The 27879-nt window shown below is 32.9% G+C and overlaps 1 protein-coding gene across 2 annotated transcripts in view; it reads right to left on the reverse strand.

Annotated features, from left to right (window-relative positions):
• The window catches only part of LOC126778076 (uncharacterized), a 74370-nt gene extending 47391 nt beyond the window's left edge, over positions 1 to 26979 (reverse strand). The window contains exon 1 of one of the 2 annotated variants that reach the window (XM_050501434.1): positions 26743 to 26979. In XM_050501434.1, the coding sequence (XP_050357391.1) occupies positions 26743 to 26866 (124 nt within the window). In that variant the 5' untranslated portion in view covers positions 26867 to 26979. Of the gene's footprint in view, positions 1 to 26738 lie in introns of both variants that reach the window. The other variant, XM_050501435.1, reaches the window with a different exon arrangement.
• Positions 26980 to 27879: the final 900 nt, after the last annotated feature.

The following is a 27879-nucleotide window of genomic DNA, read 5'->3' on the forward strand; positions in this document are numbered from 1 at the left end:
GAAGTATATACATATTTTTCATAATTCAAAACATTGGGCAATGTATCTTTATGAAATCTTGCATATTATTCAAGATAACATTTTATTTTTTTATAGAATAGGAAGGTGGACGAGCATATGGGCCACCTGATGGTAAGTGGTCACCAAACGCCCTTAGACATTGGCATTGTAAGAAATGTCAACCATCGCTTACAGCCAATGCGCCACCAACCTTGGGAACTAAGATTTTATGTCCCTTGTGCCTGTAATTACACTGGCTCACTCACCCTTCTTCGCTGGTCACGTATGTCGTAGGACCGATGGCCGTTGGAGCAGACGAGTCCTAGAGTGGAGACCGCGAATCGGCAAGCGCAGCGTAGGGCGCCCTCCAGCCAGGTGGACCGACGACCTTAAGAAGGTGGCGGGCACCAACTGGATGCGGAAGGCGGAGGACAGGGAGCTTTGGCGCACCTTGGGAGAGGCCTATGTTCAGCAGTGGACAACGATTGGCTGTTGATGATGATGATGATGATGACTCACCCTTCAAACCGGAACACAACAATATTAAGTATTGCTGTTTTGCGGTAGAATATCTGATGAGTGGGTGGTACCTACCCAGACGAGCTTGCACAAAGCCCTACCACCAGTAGAATGATAAAAATCTTTTATTATTATTGATTTTCATGAAAACATTATTTTATTTTATTTTCATTCTAGTTATTCCCACTAGAATCTACTACAGACCGTTAATAGCTTAACGTTTCATTTACTCGTAAACTACTAACTAAACGTAATCTTGAATAAAATGGTTTTGATTGAGACTGAGGGGTTGATGGAACTTTTGGTTCGACGAATGTAAATCAAGAAATAATGACGATTTCTTTACACGGTGTTACGATAAAGTTAATTGCACTACAGTAAACACTATCTGTCCAACGAGCCGTTTCAGGATGCGTTATTTCAAGTCGCACCGGTTTTATAAGCTCCACATTTACACATTTCTTGTTGTAGTGTCTTGACCCTAAGATGTTAACGACATCTGAACAAAATCATCTTCCAAGTATATTATGCAAGAATCAATTGTCTAAATTTAAAGCGGATGAAACTGCAAAGCGCAGCTCCTTATATAATAATACTAGTTCCCGACTGCGACGTCACCTGTATAAAGGTGGTGAGGTCACGGTTAGAAGTGCAAGTGTAAGGTATCCTATCTCCTTTTCTACACCCCAGACAACGGGTATTTAAAATTTCAGTTTAATATATATTGGTTCAGTCATTTGTTCGTCTCTTCATTTATTATTTTACATTTGAGTTATTCAGCTAGCTTATATCAATCTGGGTACCAAAACCAACCCAGAAGATGAGTGTGAGTATTAAATTGGTATACTGACAAACAATAATGGTTGAAATGAAAGAGCAAATCGATAGATTGGTTTGGTGGTGATAATTGTATACCAACAAGATAAAGAAATCAAATCCAAAGGTTTATTCATCACTTAGTGGTAGGGCTTTGTATAAACCCCTCTGCGTACCACCAATTTGTCATATATTCTACCGCAAAAGAGCAATACTCGATAGTGTCGATTTGAAGAGTGAGTAAGCTAGAATAAGCACTCGGTACCTAACATCTCAATTCCCAAAGTTGTTGGCGCATAGACGATGTATGGTATTAATATTTCTTACAGTGTCTTTAGGCGGAGGTGACACTTACCAAAGTCTGCTTACCTTTATAAAAAAAAATCAATTATTTAAATATTTTTTTATTTGTATGCATGTTGATGTATCATAAAAGTACGCGAACAGAACCGACCAACCATTTATCGACGGAAACATTATCCTGATTTCACGTTTCCATAGTTAAAAGATTAACGATATTATCGATGCCCATGTATTAAAGCCTTCGGCGAAAGACGGCGGTGCTTTGCAGGACCATATGAAGAGTTTTAACTGGAGGGTAAACTTTAGCGTACTTAATCATTGAAATGTTAATTGCTATAAAGAATTCAGGTTTAAACTTTCCATTCGGATTTTAAACGCCGTCTTATATACCGGCTACTACCGGATTTGTGACTTTGTCTGCACATTTATGTGAAACATTTCAAAAATAAAATCAAAGTAAAATCATTACTATAAGACTTTTCTACTACTTTTCTTGGAGGTAGGGCTTTGTGCAAGCCCGTCTGCAAAGTACCACACAATTGTCAGATATTTTACCGATAAACAGCAACTTAGTATTGTTACGTTCAGTGCAGCGTAATTACAGGCACAAGTGACAAACATCTTAGTTCCCAAGGTTCGTGGCGCATTGGCGATGTATGGAATGGTTATTATTTCTTACATCGCCAATGTCCCACGTACCATCAGGTGGCCCATTTGCCAGTCCGATTACCCATATGATAAATAAAAATACTAAAACCCATCACGGTGCAGCGGCACTTAAAGCGGCATTAAACGTGATGTTCCGTTAATTTAATAACATTAACGGGAACCAAATAGACACAGCTATTTACTTTATTATTTCGTAACATAAAACACATTAAAGAAATAAAAGAGATTTTTACATTAAAATTGTTTTATATTGATAACAGCAATGGTATTCGAAAAGAACTTACTTCAAATCTCAGTCGTAAAGTGAAATGTTGAAAACCGACTCACGTGACACGCTATTTTAATGCGTGCATATAATCGTCATTTTCGATGTTTCAAAAAGTAGTATATAATTTTATATATAAATAGTATATGAACAGTTTTTTATATAATTGCGTGATCTACAATTGTCGTCTAACCCTTTTCTAACAGACGTAGGGTCGATTTTTGATATTTCATTTACATGTCAAGGCCTTTATTAATTACCAATTCTATACTTATTTTGGCAAGTACGGTTTGTCTATATAGACTGCACTAATAATATGTCAATATTGGAATTAGATAAACTTTAGGTAGATATTTCTCTCTACAAGATATCCGTATTATTTTCGATAAAGATTGGTGATAACACATATAGTAATTTAAAGTAAAATTACGTCATAGCAATTTGCTCAATTGCAAGTGAGCAATTGTTATTCAAGTATATAACGTGAACGAAGTTTCGAGTCATATAAGAATTGTCTCTTGTCACTTTAAAATGATTTAACAAACATTATTAAGAACACGTCAAATTGCCAATCACAGTTTTTTTTTAATCAATTACTTGTCAAATAATCATGACTCGTTCTATAGAAAACATAAAAAATAAAATTTTTATTTTATGAATAGCTATTTTGTTGCTAATTTAAATTAACTTTAAGTTGAGTCGACTTTTGCGCGACATACGCTCAAAGACAGCGTAGATCACGAGCCTAACGAACGCGGATGCTAAAATATCAGCTTATGCGTTAGATGAAACAGTATCCATTTTCGTTAAAGGTCGTAAGTGTTTAAGTTAAGTTTTTTTGTTGTAGTTGTAGTACGTGTACGCTAGTTTCGCAGTCAACGAGTACGTGGACACAAATACACCGAACGGAGAAGTTGCGAACGTGCCTTAATCGAGCATAGCGAAATCCACATTAGTGTTTGCGCTGTTTCACGGGTATTAGCAGCGCAAATTTAGAGCACGCTTTAAACAAAAGCATATAATTAAGGTTAAGCTGTGTGCGTGAGGCGAGGGTGTGACAAATAAAATTGAATAAATAATGTATAAATCCGCACGAAGCCTAATAAAATTGTTCGATTTCAACATATTAAAAACAATATTATTCTCTATGATTATATCACTATATTACAGTTCGATAACAATACGATAAAAATTCTCAATCCTTGTCACATAAGTATAACATACTTCGCAACGAATGTATGAGAAAAATAACATAAATAATTTCCCAGATTGCTTAACGGTTACACGAGAGACCGATACGAGTTAACGAGTTAACCGTAACAAATGTGTCACTCAATATATCAACATCGAACTGGTTACCGAGTAATTAAATATGAATTAAACCTATTTTCTCGAGATTTCTGATACAAATCTTTTTCGATAATATTAGATTTATAATTTCTAAATAGTTAAAAACATACATTTATTTCGCAATTTGTTTCAATTCAATAATTACAATCGATCGTTATATTATATTTAAAGTGTACCAAATTAATTTCACAAGCATACATTATCTTTTTATTTCTATTAACATAAGTACTTATTACTAGATAATAAATTGTAAAAGCTTTAATGTTTCTCCTGTTTTCTATAAAATTAAATAAATAAATAGTTCCTTACCCAAGAGGGGAGCCAGGCGACCCTTAGTAACGGGCAACCTAGTTTGGGCTCCTGTCTCCCACATACGTATGTATATATATATTAAATAAATGTAAAAATTATTGTCTGTGGGAGAGAATAAATAAATAAATAAAATTTAAAAGTAAATAACATCAACAAAAAAACGTCCTCTCATCTAGAGAAGATTCGGAGCTTAATCAATCACGCTGTTCTAACGCAACGATGCACGTGAGATAAACTTGCATTAAACGAATGAAGATATTCTCACAGATTTAGGTACAGGAATCTGGGTCTGTCCTTTTCTGTACGTCTGACGTACATTCGAAATTTCATGATGATCGCTTGAGTAATTAAGAGGTACAGACAGTAACAGTAAATGTCCCACTGCTGGGTTAGAACACGTGAATCTTAACCGATGATCGTGGGTTCAAACCCGGGCAAGCGCCACTGAATTTTCATGTGCTTTATTTGTTAAGACGTTAAGGCATTTGACTGCCTCGTTGGTCTAGTGGCTTGATATAAGGCCGCAGACCCGGAGGTCCGATGTTCAATTCCCAGGTTGGACCAATAAAAAGTTATTGGGTTTTTCTGTCATAAAATTCTCAGTAGCAGCCCGGAGTCTGGAAGTTGGAAGTGTTTACACTCCCGTGCCTCGGAAAGCACGTAAAGCCGTTGGTCTTGCGCCTGAACTCTTTCCGGTCGTGTCTGATTGTGCACCTGTATTGGCGCACACACTTGTTCACTATAATCTCCTGCGTAGTTGACTAATCACTCTTGAGATTAGCCGCCATGGTCGAAATCAGTCTGGAGGACATTATAAAGCCTAATAAATAAACAATAAATGAAAACCTATATAAAACACGCGCACAGTTTAGTACATTCACAATTATCTAAATATAACCGTAAGTTACCATTTAAAGAGAAAACCCCAAATCGCCTTGAACCAGTCTTTATGTTTTTATTGGAGGTCGACTAACGTCCAGCGAAGGTAAGACATAATACTATAAGAGACACAAAATGAACAGACAAAACATAAATTTATATTACAAGCTAGCTAACCGTCCCAGCTTCGCACGGGTAGAAAGAGACTTTACATAATACTTATATATCGTAATGCATATCTATCGTTAAGGAATTATCTGTAGCAACTCGAAGTTTACGAGTTGGATGGTATGACATTGGAAAGTACATAAAACTTTTGGTCCTGGACTCGGGAGAGTATTATCTAACTTGGGATGTACATGTACTACAAATATTTACGAAAATGTTATATCATTATCTGATGTCTCACTATCCACGCCATACCTAAAATTAAAAAAAAAAAAAATCTTGTCTATTACGAGTACTACAGAAGTTACAAAACAAAGAAAAGTAACTGTAACTTTGTGATTCGTAAGATCAACATTCCTCGTTACGAGTGTAGCCACCGAACTACCTACTCGTAGATCTGCCGGTTATTATCGTATTGTAGTAAATTGAGACTTTCCTGCCCTAGTTTCTGAATGGTATCCAAGGGCTTTATCTGTCTTATACTTGCAGAGAGGATAGAAAAATTAAATTTTTTGTAAGAATTCTATATATTTGCGGAATTCACGTTAGATATGAGGTTTAGTTAAATTTCATTATTTACATTATTATTTTTATATATTTATATATGACATACTAATATAGCTTAAAGTATGTAGGTATGCTATATGGACACATTGAGTCTGAAATATATATGTAATATACATAAATAAAAAACCGTTTAATAAAAAATATTTTGGACGAATACCAAGGGTAAACCATATTATTCATTTTTATATTTATGATCATAATTTCTTATGAAATTTTCTCATACGACCATGTCTTTGTTATTTACGTGTAAAAAGTCGAGACGGGTAGCAGTACGTATCCACCTATATCAACAGTCAGATGACCTGTGATGACCCGTGTGTGTATTGCTTCCTTTTCTTTAAAATACCCGAGCAATATTTCATACGTTACTCGTATATTATATAATATATATATATTGGTCACATTATAACGTAGCCCTCAGTTCTTTCCTATCCGCGTCAGTTCCACAACGAGACGTCCCATTGCTTAGAACACATGAATCTTAAACGACAAGCACCAAGCAAGCATCGTTGATTTTTCCTTTATATCTTACTCGGTTGTGAAGGAAACCTGCATGTAAATTTCGAATTGGAGTAAAAGCGTGGCTGTAAATTTTATCCGTTATCCCAGTAGTGGGACATTTACAGGCTGTTACGGTTAGCAGTTTCATTCCAATCTCATTTATATATACATCTTAAGGGTATGTAAGTTAAAGACTTAGACGTACTTTAAGAATACTCATTGAATTGAATTGGTTGTAATTGTAGTAACGAGCGAACGCCTACTGTCATACAATTATTACATTCCTTAGGAGTAATCTAGAAATAAAAAAACTATTTATGTGTGATCATGATACTTGACACCAAAATAAGCAATGACACTCAATTTTAAACTAATGAAAATTATTAAAAAATCGACGCTGACGTCACTTAACCAATCGGAATGCTCAAAATCATTTCATATAAGTTTTTTTTATAAAAATCTTTTAAGCAGTATTATTTTTTTTAATTTATACTATATTCTAAATGATAAACACATGGAATTTTCAAAACTACCTTAGAAAAATTATTAATATTCAATCCTAAAATTGTTTGGACACAGATAATAAATGTATATATACAAATAAAATGAAATAAAAAATATTAAATTAAATCGACAACATTAACTAAATACTTTTTAAAAGTTTTTACGAAAAATGATTATTAATTTTAATCACCGCGTAGAATAAACAAACAATTGTAAATTTACTCGTTTCATGGGTCGGATTTGTGAACAAAGGGTTCCTTACAACCATTGTGTGATATTTAAACTACATATTCCAATTTTAAAGATTTAACCTGTGATAGACGGAACTAGCTAAAAGGTCCAAAGGTATTTGTAGATTTGAAATCATATTTCACTTATTTTTTTAAATGTAAATAGATAATAATTAATAAGGATTTATTTATTTATTATAATAGCAACACCAACAAGAAGTACACTAATAAATACAATTGAGTTTTTAAGCATGTCGTTATATAAACTAAGTGTCACCTAAATTATAGGTGTTGCAAAATATATCAATATTTCCAGTTAACAAAAATAATATTTTACAATATATTCATACCTTTATTGCAAAGAGAATGTTTACCAAGTTCAACACTAACGGTCCCTTGTGGCGTCATGGTGCAATGGGATACCGTGCATCTGTTGTTTTTATTTACTCGAAACCGTAATGACGATTGCTTTAATGTTTTCTTTTGTTTTTTTTTTTAGTATTGCCAGATGTGAATTTGCCGTATACAAAAAAGTTTGTATATAAAAATATTGTTATGAACGTAATTTAATTACTTGTTTATTTTACAAGTCATATGCACCGATGGGACTTCCCATAGGAACCATAGGAACCATCCGACTTTCCTTAAAGGTTTTTGTGAAATCGCCTGCGGCTTTGTAGGGAACATATTTTTACGCATGAAAAAAATGCCAAACAGACTACGGAAGTTTTACGTTTCTAAATTTTAGTCTTAGAAGTTGTTCGCTTAGAAGGATTAATTTTCTAACTTCTCATAAAAATACTAACAACTGATTTCAAATTATAAACAGAAGCATATATACCATTTCCAATATTTATATATATTTCGTTAAACAGTATAAGAACTTATACTGACTGATCGACAAACTAAATAAATCGTTGTCGATGTCGTTAATACATATTTCTCGCAAAATATAAATATATTTGAATTTCGAATCTAGTCTGTAGAACGAGTAAATACAAAGTCAAACAAACTAGGTCGCCAGTTATTTATCATACACAGACAGGTGTGCCTTATCACGAAGGTTTTATTGATCACCTGATTGGGACAAAATAGTCTAAGAGCTTTTTTTATATAACATCGCTTCTCTTGAACTTTTGTTTTTCTTTCTTTTTTTTACTTTTGTTTGTCTTTCCTTTATTCGTTGTGAGTGTGTAATAAAGTCATTTAATAATAATAATAATAATAATAAGAGCTTTTTTTTATCAAACAAATACTATCAATACATTGTATATTTGCGTATCTTCATTAGCTATCGAAGTTCGAAGGCAAATTAATTCAAAACTTGCTAATAAAAAAATATTATAATACTGTACCGTTCATTTTACATCCACTAAAAAAACAAAACCAATATGACGAAAGAGTTTTTATTCTCAGTTAAAAAATATTTCCTTAAAAAGATGAGCCTGATGTTACAATATTCAAATTCTTAAACGAATTAGCATTAGCTACTTAAAGTCCAAGCATTAGAGGAGCTTGTAATGGAATGTATTTTTTACAATACGCGACGTCGCTGCCAACAATAACTGTGCAAAGTTTCAACTCATCACGACGACGAAATTGACGAGCCGATTGGCGTGGTTGTAGATAGATACTTGCCTTTCACGCCGAAGGTTGTGGGTTCGATTCCCACCCAGGACAGACATCTGTGTGCATGAACATGTCTGTTTGTCCTGAGTCTGGGTGTAATTATCTATATAAGTATGTATTTACAAAAGAAAAGTAGTATATGTAGTATATCAGTTGTCTGGTTTCCATAGCACAAGCTTAATTTGGGATCAGATGGCCGTGTGTGAAAAATGTCCCACGATATTATTATTATTATTATTATAACGTTATGTATGCCTTTTGTATCGCATATACATATTTCGAACCAACCTTTACGAGTCAACAATTGTTCGTAGCTCTATTTCGGTTATCCAAAATGCAGTTCTGTCTCGCATCGAGATGCTCAGACGCAGTACGCGGCAACAAATATAGATCACGCTTCTGACATCTCGACGGTTTAAATTTAGAACAAGGTTTCGAATGTCTTTCCTTTAAGATTATAGACCCTTAATCATTATTCCACACTCAATGATTATATACATCATACGCGGAGTTCCTTTGTTTATAAGACTTTACGTCTTGTACTACTTTTTTACAAAAAAAAATTATATCTCAATTTAAAAAAAAAATGAAACAAAAAAACAAAGTGTAAATGCAAAAATAAATTACTATAATTCCAAGTCTAGTTAGCTCACTAGTCATAATAAAGTTAACACAACGAACGGACAATACACCAATGTCAGCGGCCTTGTGTAGTTATACCCTGTATATAAGTATATAAAATGTTAACATAAAGCAATTTATTTACAATACAGTTATTGTTTATATAAAACAATTAAATGTAATAAATTCCATCGACTTTATGATTGTTGTAAAGTTCTTAATTGACAATACTTTCGGAGATATACACAGCAACGACACGAGTATTATGTGTGCGTATTTCAAAACATAGGCTATTAAAGTATATAGACTGTTATATAGATAGATAAGTATATAGACTGTAAATATCCCACTGTTGGACTTAGGACCTCCTTTTTTTAAGAAGGGTTGAAAATCATTACTCCACGCAGCTCCAATGCGGTTTAAGATTTTCATCCGATACATGCTGATTTTCATTCACCCCCAAGTCCGAAATGAATTAAAAATACAACTTAAGCACATGAAAATTCAGAAGTGCTTGTCTGGCTTTGAACCCGCATTCATCGGTTAAGACGCACGTGTTCTAACCATTGTATCATCTCGGGATTTATTAGACTTATGTATTTTCAAAATCATGTAATGTTTTGACTCTTGACATTCGCGATAGCATTCGACGTCGAGTACGAAACTGCTTTTACCAAATAGCTCATTATCTCGTGGTATTAAAACAATACACTCACGCGTGAGTCATGTAATAATATATCCATATAAATGTCGGTTAATTGTCTATTAAAACGTTCAAACTCCGCGCAAAAAGTGTAAACAACACACCCACACACATTGAATCAAGTATATACATATATAACGTATAGCATATAAAAAAGTATGAAAAATACTTATGAAGATATGATATAATGGTGTTTATTACTTAATGGAGATTTGACTTTATACGTGTGTGCACTTGTGTGTATTTGTGCGTGTGAAACAATAACCAAAAAAATATTATCCTTTCACTTAGGAACTTTGATCTAATACATACATAGTAAGTAATGTATGAGTCATATTTACTTTATATCAACAAGTTATTACTCGCTGTTCGCTAACAACAACGCGGTAGTTTACATAAAACGTGCCAAAAAGAGGTATTATTCATTCATTGAATACTCGATTTCGTTGGCGAATTTAAAATATTAACATTGACACAGTTGTATATTATAGTACACAGGTGTGTGCAAACATGCACACACAAATGCAATCTATTCTTGCACAATGATAACATGGAAAACCAGAAAGAGCAAAGGACAAATGGCTTTAAGTGCATTCCGAGGCATGCGAATGAACTCACTTCCAAATCCCAGACTCCGGTGCTACTGAGAATTTCTAGACAGAAAACCCCAATGACATTTTTACTGGCCTGTCTTGGGTACGCGGCCTAATGGACTAGCCATTAGTCCAACGAGGCAGCCAACACTGACATTTACAGGTCATATATCATTTCGATAATTTAAAATCGACAGCAAAAAATTTAACTAACAAATTAGTCTGTTTTTTTAAATATTCATTATTTTAATCTAGTTGACTTATATCGTTGAGAGTACTGTATTTTTATGTGTGGTTTACAATAAAAAAAATATATTTGTCTATTTATTTGTCGAGATGGCCCAGTGGTAAGAACGCGTGAATCTTAACCGATGAACGTTGATTCAAACACGGGCAAACACCTCTGAATTTTCATGTGCTTAAATCTGTTTATAATTCATCTCGTGCTTTTCAGTGAAGTAAAACATCGTGAGAACCTGCATGTGTCTAATTTCACACATGTGTATTCCACCAACCCTCATTGGAGCAGTGTTGTGGAATAAGCTCCAAATCTTCTCCTCAAAAAGAGAGAGGAGGCCTTAGCCAGCGGTGGGACAATTACAGGCTGTTACTTACTTTTCATTTATTTGTTACGCAAATCACTCCCATAGCCATATTTATTGAATTTTAAAGTTTAATTAAATAGTGTTGCGTTTACGTTCCTATTATGGATGTAAATATTGTTTTCATAACAAGGCTCTGGATACAATGAAATATATTCAATGTATAAATTAAAAGTTCACAAAGTAAGTACAATTTGTTATCGAACAAAGAGCGGAAAAACAATAAAAGCAATGGCGTGTCAACTAAACAGTCACAATACTTAAAAAGCCGTTATGCGACCGACTGGGCATTGAACACGGTGGTTTAAGTATACCAATTCAAACTATTGGCATTACCTTAAAGAGTCAACCACCTATTGAAACCAGAGAGTCAAAAATCTAAATCTTTATTAAATACAGAAGCATTAAGTACGCTTACTACTGATTAGAAACGGCGAAAGAAACTCTGCGTAATATAAGTACAAAAATACACTCGATTACCTATTGGATATTAGATAAATGATAATCTATCGGCCTGGCGGTTTGTAACTATACCAAATTTTTTTTTAAATATTTTTTCGTAAAAATGATCTATGAACATATTTCTATCCAATTGTTCCAAAATTAATTTATTCGTCTCAATAAGCTGATAAGAAATAAGTTCAAACGTTTTTATAGAATACTTCAAAGTTTTTATATATATATAAAACTTATATATATAAGTTTTATATATATATATTTTATTTATATATATATATATATATAAGTTTTATATATATATATATTTTATTTATATATATATATATATATATATATATATATATATATATAGGATAGGAATACGGACGAGCATATGGGCCACCTGATGGTAAGTGGTCACCAACGCTCTTAGACATTGGCATTGTAAGAAATGTCAACCATCGCTTACATATCCAATGCGCCACCAACCTTGGGAACTAAGATTTTATGTCCCTTGTGCCTGTAATTACACTGGATCACTCACCCTTCAAACCGGAACACAACAATATCAAGTATTACTGTTTTGCGGTAGAATATCTGATGAGTGGGTGGTACCTACCCAGACGAGCTTGCACAAAGCCCTACCACCAGTAAGTTACTCGTACTCGTACGTTAATCGTACTATGCCAGAAATCTTTACGCAAGTGTCAAAAACAACTGTACTAAGTCTCCACTTATTAACAATGCGTATACACGGATAATACGAAAGCATATATTTTTATATCAGGTCGGTTTTAAACACTTTATTTTTATTTAAATAGACTTTTACAAGTACTTTCGAACCGTCAAGCGCTACCACCGGTTCAGAATGTCGATTATACCGAGAAAAACCGGCAAGAAACTCAGTAGTTACTCTTTTTTTTTACAAAAATCCAAATTTGTGTTAATGACATACACTTAATTCCTACACGAGATCCAGCAATCATTCAATCCGCGCATTTTTGTCAGACATATACTCAGTAACATAGTAATAGGCTTTACTAATAAGATCATTTTTTATAACTAACTGAAGCCTGCTCTGTCACAACTCAAGTATAGACTGCGAAATTTTATTAAAAATACCTATCTCTAAAAACGATTGATTAATTTTATTAAGAAGGAAGCTTGGAATGATTATTTTATTTTTATTTCTAGTGTTAAATTGATGTATGTCACTTTTCTTTTGTATTTATTGTTTGATTAATACGTTTACATAATATTTGCATAAATATAGTGTGTGTGATGCAACTGTCATAATACCAATATCCCTAAACACATCTCTGAGGGAAGTTCTTGCTCCTAAATTATGAATAGTCAATCAATAATATAAAATGCCTGACCGTATGTATTTACGCAAGCTAAAACACTATGAATCATCAAACTCATATGTGTCAAAATTTTATGATGTTCAAAAAAACAATGTCAAAGTCTTAAATAGATAATAAAGCAACGGCTAACGATCACAAAAGTAAATCCTCCCCCATCGCCCCACGCCTTCATTACAATGTAATAAAATTCGTCCTGTTTCTTTGGCAAGTCTTTCGAGTTACACGGGTTAAGTAGGGTTTCATTGTCCTGCTTTAATTAACTCGACCTTAATCGAATAAGGTTTCTCATTCATACCACGGGCGTAGGGTCAAACTGCGTTAATTTGTCACATTAAGCTTTTTTATCGTTTGATAAACTTTCTTTATATAAGATACGATATTCTTTCTTATATTCGCAGTTTAGATATTAGCATCTGATTAATCTAATTTAAATGACCAATGAGTACCTAGTAGCCTAAAATAAAAATAAATATTACTTTTTATTTTTAATTAAACCCGCGGATAATATCTATTTAATGAAGATTTAAATATAGAACGCGTAAATTTTATTTGACATGTCTTGAGTTTAATGATATTTTTTTAAATATGGAACACTAAAGTTATATTTCAATATTTTTTTCTGTCTGCTTTTCGTCAAATGCATCGGAATTCGTGGCCTAATTATAATTGTTTATACTTTAGCGAAAATCGACGTTAAGACGGGAACATTGAACCTGCTTTGTTTATATTGAAAACAATGTATAAATTTAGTAGTAAACACGCTGTAGCGTTGCTTGGCAGCACGCCAACATGCAATAGTTTACTAAAATTTCATATTTATTATGAATATTATTCTGACGCCTAACATAGGTACTTTCTATCGCTGTGTTCCGGTTTAAAGGGTGAGTGTGCCAGTGTCATTACAGGCAGATGAAACATGGTATCTTAGTACATGTCTATGTTAATGTCTGAGTATTTTGACGTTGGGGGATTAAGTGTTTTATCTGAAATACAACCACTCACGTTACGTACTACTACAAAAGTCGTCAATCTTTAGAGATTTTTTTTGGACATGATAATTGCTCAGTACTAGCTAATATTCATAGCCACTTAACTTTCCATGATTTCGATTGTGTGTTTTTATAAAAATGCACGTTGTTCTAATGCGGTTTGTTGTATATATATGCGGCAAGCAAAGCGATACATGCATCCCATACCTAACACCAGACCCCCTCTCTCACGCGAGCGAAGCCGCGGTCGTAAGCTAGTTTATTATATGCACTAGTTGCTCATCCCGACTTCGTACGGATGATATAGGTAAGGTGTATTTAAAATTATTATTTTTTGTTAAAAATAAAGCCTGAAACTTGATCCCAACGCGATTTACTCAAGCACACGAAAAAGTCACAATTACAAGACAATTATTATATATAAAAAAATTGGTTAGCTATTTATGACATGTGTATATAAAAACATATATGCCAGTTTGCATTTTATTTTAATATAAAATAAACGTCTGTCGGTCAACACACTTCCAGGCATCAGCTTTGTTTTACAAACATATAGTATTAGTCATCGCGAACAGTTAATCGATTTCCGTGCAAATTTAATTTTAGCACAGCACTTGAAAACGTTACGTGTTTTACAAATTTTAACATAAAGTGCAAATCGTATTAATTTAACAAACGTTATCGTATTAATTTAACAAACGTTATCGTATTAATTTAACAAACGTTATCGTATTAATTTAACAAACGTTATCGTATTAATTTAACAAACGTTATCGTATTAATTTAACAAACGTTATCGTATTAATTTAACAAACGTTATCGTATTAATTTAACAAACGTTATCGTATTAATTTAACAAACGTTATCGTATTAATTTAACAAACGTTATCGTATTAATTTAACAAACTTTATCGTATTAATTTAACAAACGTTATCGTATTAATTTAACAAACGTTATCGTATTAATTTAACAAACGTTATCGTATTAATTTAACAAACGTTATCGTATTAATTTAACAAACGTTATCGTATTAATTTAACAAAAAGAAAAACTTACAGAAGTAACGAGGCAATTATAATTTCGTAAATTACTTTTGAATACACAATGTTAAATTTAATATAAAGCTACCACCGGTACGGAAAACAGATTCTACTGAAAAGAACCGGTAAGAACGTCCGAAATAATGTTTACAAAATAAATACTTTTTTTTAAATATTTATGATCAAAATTTTACACCATAAAAACATTTACGCAAAATTTATTTATATATTATTTTCTGTTAGAAAAAAAAATAATAATAGCGATACAATAACATTGTAATTAAAATAAATATAATCTATGAATCCACAGATAAATAAACTTCAATTAGTTTAACCGCAAATTGAAAAGCTCTATCAATAAATCCCGCCCGCTGTCCTGACAAATTATAGCGTGTGAATTTATTACTCGATCTACATAGACGCGCCCTACTCGGCCCTAGTTTCGAATCGGGTCAGTATCCATTCGTGACTGTTTATGGTAATTAAAATCATCATTTGTCTATCCATTGACTTGTAATGGTGTATAACTAATGTCAAAGTCCTGAGCTGAATCTTATTCTAGATCATTCCGCCATGACGTCAAACGTGAAAATTTAAAATTTGGTATATGTTATTTTTTTATACTTAGACTTTTGGTAGTTACATTTTAATAACATAATGACAATGATGATTATGTCTTCCTGAACGATTTCGGTCACGGCAGCCATTTAAACGGAGATAACGCAGAAATAAAAACAGTTTTTTTTTGTTAGTTAGGCGGACGGGCAAATGGGCCACCTGATTGAGTAGACATAGACATTGGCGATGTGAAACTATTAACCACTTATTACATCGCCAATGCTCCATCAACCTTGGGAACGAAGATGTTATGACCCTTGTGCCTGTAGTTACACTGGCTCACTCACATTTTAAAACGGAACGCAACAAAACTAAGTATTGCCACGTATTGTTATTTAGCAGGTAGAATATCTGATGAGTGGGTGGCCAGACGGGCTTGCAAAGAGCCCTAGAAATATTTTAAACACATATTTATATTATAAAATCCACAATATAATGTTTTACATGCATATGTGTGGCAGGAGTTGTGTATAAAAAAGTAGCATATGTCCACCCTTGGATTCTGTAGTTTAACCGTTAAAGTGTACCAGAAAGACAGTTACTTTTGCAATTATAATATGTGTATAAGTAAAGTAAAGAATTAAAAAAAAACTAAATTCATTATAAGGATATAGGTATATCCGTGTAACAATGCCATTATATAAATTAAAAATATATATCCTTGTATATTACCCAAACTCAAATATATATATATATAACCTTTTCTCATGAAGATTCTAAATAAAAGATCAAACTTCCACAAGAAGAATTTAATTGTAATTAAACATAATAATAATGACATCAATACGAATGAAGGTAGTCGGATATCCTGTTAAATATTTGCTTATCTGTAATCACACAAGCGTACGTTTCGCCAAACACTATTTGTACAGCAGAAGTAGCACAATGACCACGTGACCGAAGCTTGAGTTTGCTTCATTAAAATAATATAGAGAACCTACTATTGTTTCCTTTTGAAATATTTAACATTATAATGTGTTTTAATATAAATAATTGAAAGTTTATACAGTAGTGGCCTTATTTATAAACGTAATACGTAAAGCGTAACAGTTATACGCATATTTCTCTCTTTCTGTCATCAGTGATTTGATGATGATTGATTCGAGAGAACTATATGTTAGACATTTCCATTTTTTAAACCAAAACTAGTATCTTTCATATTCATACATTTACCCATTCATCTATTATTCGACACTAACGAATCGCATACTACAAAAAACATTTGCTTGGTGGTATTGCTTTGTGCAAGCCCGCCTGGGTAGGTACCACCCACTCGTCTTTTATTCTAACCGCCAAGCAACAATACTTCGTGTCGTTGCGTTCTGGTTTAAGGGTGAGTGAGCCCGTTCAATTACAGAAACAAGGGACATAACATCTTAGTTTCCAAGGGTAGTGGCGCATTGGCGATGTAAGAAAGGGTTGTTGTTTCTTACAACGTTAATATCTATAGGCTGTGGTGGCCACTTACCATCACGCGGCCCACTTGCCAGTCTGCCTACCTAATATAATAAAAAAAACAATCAATTAAGTACTTGTAATCTATATAATTTAACTCAATCACAAGCTACAAATGGTTTAACAAACTGTTACATTCATTGCGATATAACATTTGCGATTGCTTGATAAGGATGATAATGGCACAATAACCGAATGAAGTTTTCGCACGTGCACGGTTGACTTCGTTGCAATGCTTGCAAACGATTGTGAGCTTTAAACGAATATACCACAATAGTAATATTAGTATAGACGTAGGTCAGTTGATACGAGACAAAGTTCAAAGGACTCTGACAATAATATTTTATACATAAACGTATAACAAGTATGTAAATACGATACTCTTTGTGAAGGAATTATGTTTCCATGGAAAACAGACAGACAATTGGGACGTTGTCGTTTTAAGTACCAGCCATTCCTTTTATTGTCATTGCTCTGCCAACCATGATCTAAGATTTTATATTTCTCTTGCTTATTAATTACAAAGGGTCACTAACCTTTCTAATAGAAACGGCAATGGTTTAAAAAAAATTGGTTATTTAATGCAACTTTTTCAAATTTCGGAAGTTCACAATTTAAACATCTATTTTTTTTGTATTTAGTGTCGGGTTATTCTGCTATCAATAATAATAAATGGTCGTTGTAAGCACAACGCATGACAATACATTAGCCTGCTTCGTAAACGTGACAAAAGTGTCAAACGTCAATGCAACTGATATCTGTCATCGTTTATTCTCGAAGCCGAATTCCGCATTAGCTTGCTGACTTGCTTTCGAAATGTATTGTCTTGTAGTAGATAATATCTGCAGTAAACTAGTTCTTTTGGTACTATATAATTACCACGAAGAAAAGTATTTACGTACATATAAATGTATATTCAAGTATTTGTATGGCTTCATCATGACGATTTACAATTTCATTAAGCGGACTATAAAAGTTTTTTATAATTAACTTCAACAGGGAAAATAAAATTAGGTTATAAAGGAAAACAGTTCGTTAATAAACCTAAAAGGAAAGCAGAATAATTAAAAAAACACACACATAAATCAATGCCCGTAAATGTCTCAGCTGGGTAAAAGCCTCCTCTAGTCTTAACCCTTTAACCGCCTAGGTCGAATTAATCCGACAAATATTTTCGGGCCCATTTCGCCTGAGTCGTATATTTACGACCAAAATAACACTGATCGTTTTATCAGCTTTTTTATTTAATTACGCTGTATTCTATCAAAAATATGTTTACATTAGGTAAATAGTTAACTAAGTAATCGTTTACAGTTTAATACACTTTAGCCTCTTAATTAGAAGTCTTAAAAATAATGTCCAAAGTTAGAAGAATTACTAACATTATTTTTAGAAAATTGTATTGTGTGTTTCGATTCACTGTGCCGGGCGCTGGGGGCACGCCAACAGATATGAAGTCGGACGGTTAAAGGGTTAAGAAGATTTAGATCTTATTCAACCATGCTACACTGCCCAAGCTGGACACATGCAGGTTTCCACACGATAGTCTTTCATCGCCAAACACGTGATACATAAAGCACGTGAAAACACAGCGGTGCTTGTCCGGATTGCAGCCCGCGATACTTTTTTTTCCTATTATTTAATACTAATAATTCAATGTTTAATATTAACATGTTTGAAATGTAACCACGAATCATAAACGAAAGTCAACTACAAACTACAAATGGGAGCATTCTTACTACGTTACAGAACGGTACTTTGTTTTTTTTTTTTAATTTTACTGACTTCATCTCCATGCGTGTGAAAGTTATATAAAAATATAATTATAAAGTATCCGCCCTTCCCATTTATTCGCTGTTGCTTGAAATGGCCGCTAACCTTTATGAGTCGAGACACGTCACTAGATCTTTTAGAAATAAAATTAATAAAAATAACTTAACAATTCATTAATCATACAACATACAGTCACTGCTTATTTTTTTTAAAAAAACAACAGTATACGTTTGAAGATATAAGCTTCAAATTTCGAAAGTACCGAATTTAATTTTTTTTTCTCGGAATTCTTAAGACGGCAGACGTCTCACGTGCCCCTCAAAGTTCTAAAATAGGATAGGTCAAGGGACCCTTCATATTTGGAGAACACTTGTATCCCGTCAGACGTTATGAAAAATTCAGCGTCACACGAACGTTAGAAATATTAAAATCGTTAAAAAATAAAGTAAATCAAAAAGCAAAGCGTTTAAAAACTTTTGCTTTCAGATCTACTTAAATGGAACTAAAACATTCTTACGCAGAAATATTTTACGATATAAATATAAAATCAGCGATTGACGTACGTGTCAAAATGGTAATGCGAATGTGACTAATTTGTTATTAATTAAATAATTTTGTTTCCTTTTCCGAGTTACCTACTGCTTACATGGCTTTTAGAGATGCGTCATTACATGTGTTTTTACAGTAAAAAGTACATAATTTAAATCAAGTTATTAAGGAAATTTATGTATTGGTTTCTACTGTAAATATGTATTTTTTTATTGTAATTACTTCCGTAACAGCCTGTGAATGTCCCACTGCTGGGCTAAAGGCCTCCTCTCCTCTTTTTGAGGAGAAGGTTTGGAGCTTATTCCACCACGCTGCTCCAATGCGGGTTGGTAGAATTCACATGTGGCAGAATTTCAGTGAAATTAGACACATGCAGGTTTCCTCACGATGTTTTCCTTCACCGTAAAGCACGAGATGAATTATAATCACAAATTAAGCACATGAAAATTCAGTGGTGCTTGCCCGGGTTTGAACCCACGATCATCGGTTAAGATTCACGCGTTCTTACCACAGGGCCATCTCGGCTTTTTAATATATTATAATGTAATTACTATATATAGCATTTATATTTCTATGGGCATCCGAGTCCGTATGTTTTTTATGAAACCAACCAACCAACCAATTTGTGTAAGTTTAAACATAATGAAGATACACTTAAACTTTTGAATGAATCAAAAACTATGAATCACTTCGACCATTAATGGCCATATGAAAAACAGTTCCGTAGTTATTGAGTTTATCGCGTTAAGACAAACAGACACGCGGCGGAGGTCCTTTCGTTTATAATATTATGTAGTGATTGAGGTATAGTCTACAAAGTTTCTAAAAGCTATTATTTGTGTTAATTATTCATTCTTTTTTTCATATTTAATAATAAACAAAAATGTCTCGTTTGTTTTAAAATATAAAGACTATTTGTATATACATCATCCAGGACAATGTAAGCTTTTTGTGTTAAATTTATTTAAAACAAAAGTTTTCAATAATCTGGATATCTAGAACATATAAGAAAAAATTGACCCATAAGCAAATCAAATAAAATCAGAAAAAAACGTGACTTCAAACCAACGCGTATGACTAATACGTGTTTTACGAGCAATGCATCCATGGAGAGTATAACGAGAATATTAAGAACATACATATCTCATTTAAAAGTAATCGGACGTGACGTCACGAGGAAACGCACCGTGTCGCAGCGGGGAAGTCATCATTCCCATAGCCGCCAGAAAACAGTTATATCCAGAAATAAAACCGCCATTCTTACTTGAACTCTCATACGAAGCGGATGCGTACTAAGAGACAGGGGAATGAGATCATATTAAAATAGTCAATCTATAAACAGCTGTTGACGAAGTGGGTGCGTTGCCGTTCGAATGTTTTCTAATTTTTATTGTTGTCGGTCTAAATGAGCTTTTATAACCATTGCTATTGGACTATCGTATTATTTACTTTGATTATTCTAGACAGGCTATAAACACTGAAGCGTGTAATTAAGTCTGCTTAAATTAGTTTATGTATTAGAACACCAATAAATATTTAATAGCCTCTTATACACACATTAAATAAATACGGCTAGTTCGAGCCAATTTCACGCTTGAACGATTAAGTGAATCCTTTTCATAATAATATAAAACTTTTTTTAACTTATTATATAAAAAAATAATATAGTTTTTTAAGAAACCGTTTGTTTATAAATATTTATCTCAATTAATCACTCGTTAAAATAGAAGACAAACCGGTTAATATTTAATTATATAGTTTATATATGACAAATCAACGCTAAGCACTGTGATTTAATTTTTAATCGATATCAGCTTAATTTTTCAATTCAAGGTAAGGTTTGTATTAATAAGAACGACTACCATTCACGTCACATAACATTTTCTAGCGACCAATAACCATAAAGACAATGTATATAATAAAAGGGATGCCACATCTGCGTCATAAATATGTCTACAATGAGATCGTAGTCACAAGAACGAATGCTTTGAAACATTTCTTTTTAGCTTTAGTGCCTTTTACATCCACTTCATCGTCGGAACTAAAGTCGCTTACTTACTATAGTATTTATAGCTTAGAATTTTTCGCGCAATTTTTTGACACGGGGCATGAGTGTTGTTTATTTTACATTTGAACTGTAAGTAAATTGTATGCGTTTAATGTTGTATATGTATTGATGATCGGTACAATGGTTAGCTGTTTGAGTCCTGTTCTTTTCCTGATAACACTATCAAGAAACATTTACTGGTGGTAGGGCTTTGTGCAAGCTCGTCTGGGTACCACCCACTCATCAGATATTCTACTGTAAAATAGCAGTACTTGGTATTGTTGTGTTCCGGTTTGAAGGGTGAGTGAGCCAGTGTAATTACAGGCACGAGGAACATAACATCACGTTCCCAAGGTTGGTGGCGCATTAGCGATGTAATCGATGGTTATCATTTCTTACAATGCCAATGTCTATGGGCGTTGGTGACCTCTTACCATCAGATGACCCATATGCTCGTCCGCCTACCTATTCTATAATAATAAAAAATTTAAAGTGCGTTTATTTTCATTCATTTCAAAGAGGATCGATATGGCATAGATGTTGTTCAAAAATACGTCCATATAAATAACATACATCTATCTATACTGACAAATGAGGTTTTTTTAGTAAAGCCTAATTGAAAAAAAACTATTAAACCGATATACATAAAACCTACAAAAGAATATGTAGCGAGATTCATTATATAATATTATAATATAAAATAGTTGTACTTCGTAGTTTCACCCGCTTTAAACTGACACTATTGTCGTGACAAACGTAATTGTCATGTTCTTGAAAGAAATAATCTTCGATTTCCTTAGTTGTTCGTATGTGTTTCGTATCGGAGCTATTACGGAGCAGTGGATCAAACCTTAATAAAATTAAATATATCCTCAAAGACATATTCAACAATTTTACATGCTTTTATTTACATAAACCTGTTAGTTTTGTGCTGAATCTTGCGACTGGATTTTAAAACCGTTCATTCACGAGTACATAGATGTATTGAAAAGAAACTTGTTTCAAAAAAAAAGTTTCTTTTTACTTAAGACTGCAGACGACATTGTGTACGAGACATATATTTACCTCTCACTACAATATGTGCAATGTACATAAAGACAAAAGAAAGTCATCAGGCACCCTCAGAGTCTTCGAAATTAGAGACTCACTCTAATTACAGGCAACATAAAGACAAATAAACGACTGACACTGAATTGACATGATATTTTTAATTGACCACTATAAAATATGCGTTTCGAATGTCAGGTAAAGTTGTAATCGATCAAATTAAAGCGGATATAAATAATTGTGAAGTTGAATAATGTTGTATTATAAATATTGTATTGTATTGTAACAGCCTGTGAATGTCCCACTGCTGGGCTAAAAGCCTCCTCTCCTTTTTCGAGGAGAAGGTTTGGAGCGTATTCCACCACGCTGCTCCAGTGCGGGTTGGTGGAATACACATGTGGCAGAATTTTAGTGAAATTATACACATGTAGGTTTCCTCACGATGTTTTCCTTCACCGTATAGCACGAGATGAATTATAATCACAAATTAAGCACATGAAAATTCAGTTGTGTTTGCCCGGGTTTGAACTCACGATCATCGGTTAAGATTCACGCGTTCTTACCGCTGAGCCATCTAGCACATATTATTCAAGAACTGTTGTGGTAGTACATAATAGAGCAAAGTTATTAGAAAACCTAATGGATAATATACCTTGAAGGCTCTTATGTTTATACGAAACAAATTTTATGAACATTAAACTTGGCAACATCGCATTATGCATACATTTTTGATAAGGGATGTCCTTAACAAAATATACACGTTTGGCAAGTTGGCAGAATGATCAGGAAGTAAAGTCTTATGGTAAAACGGTCATGGTGCTTATATTGACACTCATTTTCATCATTGTATCATGGTTTGATGAATATAAATTTTTTTTTTTTTATAGAATAGGAAGGCGGACGAGCATATGGGCCACCTGATGGTAAGTGGTCACCAACGCTCTTAGACATTGGCATTGTAAGAAATGTCAACCATCGCTTACATATCCAATGCGCCACCAACCTTGGGAACGTGATGTTATGTTCCTCGTGCCTGTAATTACACTGGCTCACTCACCCTTCAAACCGGAACACAACAATACCAAGTACTGCTGTTTTACAGTAGAATATCTGATGAGTGGGTGGTACCTACCCAGACGAGCTTGCACAAAGCCCTACCACCAGTGTCTTAGATAAGTACAAGTAAAAACGAACCAACATAAACAATATAAGTGGGTGTATAAGTGTATAACTGTTAATTAATTATAATTTCTTTCGACATCCATACTAATATTTAAGGGTACGTATTTTTGGAATGCCTAAGTGATGGGCTGGTGGTAGGGCTTTGTGCAAGCTCGTCTGGCTGGGTACCACCCACTCATCAGATATTCTACCGCAAAACAGTAGTACTTGATATTGTTGTGTTCCGGTTTGAAGAGTGAGTAAGCCAGTGTAATTACAGGCACAAGGGACATAACATATTAGTTCCCAAGGTTGGTGGCGCATTGGTGATGTAAGCGATGGTTAACATTTCTTACAATGCCAATGTCTATGGGCGTTGGTGACCACTTACCATTAGGTGGCTTATGTGCTTGTCCGCCTTCCTATTGTATAAAATAAAAAACATTTTAAAATTGAGATCAAATTATCCAAAAAATGACGATTTGTAAATTAACTGTATACGTTACGCCCATAGTTAGTCAGTCAGTTTTATTTCAATGCGTATCACGAATACAGCGATTCCTTAGACCTTAGGAATCATTCTAATTTGCATAATGTATTGTATGAGTCAGTAAGTCAATACATCCGTCCGTCGGAAATAAGTTCCAACTGATATGTCATAATGGCTTATTATATATTATAAAAGGAAAAAAAATCTGTTTTTTAAAGAAGATCGTCTACATATAGAATTACTCATTTCGCAAGTCTATTATTATTCTTCAATTAACTTTTTGTTTCTAATTAGTCCAAATAAAAAAACTTATATGTCCAAACAATTCATTAGAATGAATTCTTGACATTAGGGTACTTTTTTTTAATATTACTACAAAACAAAATTGATAGCAATCATTACAGCCGAGTGGACCACGATTTTTATTTTCTGACGATAATAGCGCACTATGGCTTTCCGTTCGAGGTGAGCAATGTATAGAAGCATCCTTAGAAGCGAAAAGCTTATCTAAATATACACTAATAGTATAAAGCTGAACGGTTAGTCTGTTTGTCCGCGCTAATCTTAGGACCCACCAGCCCAATTTGGAAAAAACATATTTCATTAGATCGCCCATTTATTTAGGAAGATTATAGACTATAAATAATTGCAATAAAATCCACAGGGGTAGAACAACTAGTAAAATTAAATAATAAGACCAACCTATCTATAAATCGTACCTAAAATTTAAAAAATACTACTTCAATTTAACAAATAAATTTCTCTTGAGACGCCTTTCGGACCATAACCCCTTCAATATTAGGATATGAGCATATTTTATACTTCTGGTATAGCCTACTTTATTGTGTTGCATAAAAACCTGAAAATATGTAACATTACGGCGATCACTTGGCATTGACATGTTGGGAATACTTATAAAACTATTTGGAATTTTCAAGGAAGGAAAAAAAAACACAGTTTTGTAAAACTGTTATCAATATTATTCAGTTGAGGGTCAGCGCAATGACGGACGCTGACAGCCGGATATCCTGTGATACCATGCTTTTACCGTGCTAGTTATTTAATAAATGTATATAAAATTTTGATAATATTGACATCAAGAGTAAAAGAAGGAGTCAAATGAGGTTTTATATAACTTTAAGAAGTTACAGTGTTAGTAAAAACCTCTTTTTATTGTTTTTCCCTTGAATAAGATATTGATGTGGGATGGTAACACTACAGAAACAGTGAAATTGTTTGATTTTATAATAAAGAGCTATTCAATCTATTTATAATAATGAAGTCCTTCTTCTGTGACATTTTTAAAAAAGTAAAATTTTTTCATTTGTTGTCAAAACCAATGTGTATAGTGACAATAATGTGTATATCATGGTAATATTAAAGATTGACAATCAATATTAATAATCAGTGACAATTGTTAAAACATAAGTAAAGGAAAATTTCTGACACCGTAAAGTGAATTTATTCTTCCTGAGGCATAGTATTTATTTCTATTATAAACTTACTCAGAAAATTGTAATTTTCCCAATTCAAATTTGAGATCCTACATTAAACAAATAATTATAAATAAGGCTTATTACATAAGAATATATATTGACGAAACATAAGATGTAGAATTTGTGTTTATTGATTTTCTAGACGGTATAATTTGTATATTGACAATGTACTTCATTTGAGAAAAATATTAACTATCAAGTTTGTTAAAGGTAGTTCTCAGTAGAATCTGTTTTCTGAGACGTTGTGGCTTTACATTCACTTTAATTATTATATAAAATTTACTTATAAAAAACATACTCTATTCAAGTAGGCTATCACAAGCAATAATTTTAATTTTATAATATGGCTACCACGGGTTCGAATATAGGTTCTACCAAACAGAACCGGCAAGAATCCAGTCATAACTTTTTTAACAATCAGAAAACTACATGTAATAATTATATACCATTATATTTATATATTCTAATTCTAACTTTTACTCTACTACATATATATATAATCCTGTATAATATAATAAGCATTATTTACTCAAAAGTTGAAGATATTTTTATAAGAACTTACTTGAAGTAGTTGTAAGTTAAAATATAAGATCCAATCCCATTTGGGTTTTAAAAAATGTCTAGTGATTTTGATGAAACTTAGCATAACGTATGAGGGGTTGTTCGTAATTACTTAAAAAGTTGTATGTCATTTGCACATAACTTAACTTGTCTACTCTCAGTAAGTCTCTGCAATAATAATTATCTAAAAATATTTTTTAACATAGATAAGAAAAAAAACTTTTGACTTTTTAATCATATCAATAGACATTTATATATAGAACATAGACACATACATAGAAAATTAATTCTCGTTTAATTTTAAAATCGATCATTATTCATTTGAACTTCAAATTAATAACCATATTTCATATTTATTTCTTTTAAATTATTAAATGAAATTTACATAAATATATTATTTCCATTACATACACGTATGTAATAAAATAAAAAGTATATCATATAAAAATGTTAGCAATAAATCAATATATTTAACTTACGTATTACTTGAGCATCTGCGCTATCCTTTGTCAGGGCTAATAAAATTAAGTAAAACACAAGCCAACACAACACATTAAAACGATTACACTTAAACATTTTATCACTAAAAGTTTTTTGAGGCATCTTACACTTAAAAAAAATATAATTATTTTCAAACTAAAAGATTATGCATGTTTAGGAAGAAAACAAATACGATATTATTTCAACGACAAGGCACTACAAATACATCGCGACGCCGACAACAAGCATACTGAAAAATTGACATTTGACAAGTGACGAAGTGACAACGAAAGACCAAATACTTTTTGACAGTTACTGTCTAGCTAGAAGCTAACAGACTATAACATGTTAGGATTGAGAATTATTTGAGGTGGACCGTAGACAGAGAAACTAATAGACCAAGGTACCGTGAAAACGATTGAAAAAATCGGGACATATTTTAGCTGAAGCTAGCAGCACTTACATGATAAATAATAGGCATGATGACTGATTTTGAATTAACCACAAAAACGCGAATAATCAAGGACTCAACTAATGAAATGATGCAAAATATTTTTGAAACGCGTAAACACAACAACTGTTCAAGAGAAACGGTTATAGATACAGAGGCGTGACGTTATTCGCTCTGATTGGTGTTTCAAACAGGTTATGAATGATAAAAACTAGAAAATCCTATTATCGTCAGGATTTTAATGCAACATAATGTTCCGTATAATATCTAGCTATCACTGAGAAACTATATTTAGGGATAAAACCGTTGTTCTTACCCTTGAAAACACACGACGACAGTTTTCTTCTTGCTATCGCTTTAACATGAAATCATCTTCGATATGATATAAGGATTGTTTCTTTGTCTTTTCACTGAATTAGAATCGTTTTCTAACATAAAAAAGCAAAAATTAAATTATATACACAATGAACGCACCAACTGTTAAGTTTGTTTCGATACTTGAGTAGCTAACCTAGACAAAACTGGTTACGCGATAATGGACAAAAGATTTGATAATTCTATCTCTGTCTAAAACATTTGTAATGTTATTTTCATTCTCTTTCTTGTGTAAGTGAGAGGAAAATCGTCATTGCGTCTATTAGTTTACTAAGCACACGGTATAGGAAAAAAGAGACACAAATAGGAA

Source organism: Nymphalis io, chromosome 25 (assembly GCF_905147045.1).
Source record: "Nymphalis io chromosome 25, ilAglIoxx1.1, whole genome shotgun sequence".
In the NCBI taxonomy this organism is placed as follows: Eukaryota; Metazoa; Arthropoda; class Insecta; order Lepidoptera; family Nymphalidae; genus Nymphalis; species Nymphalis io.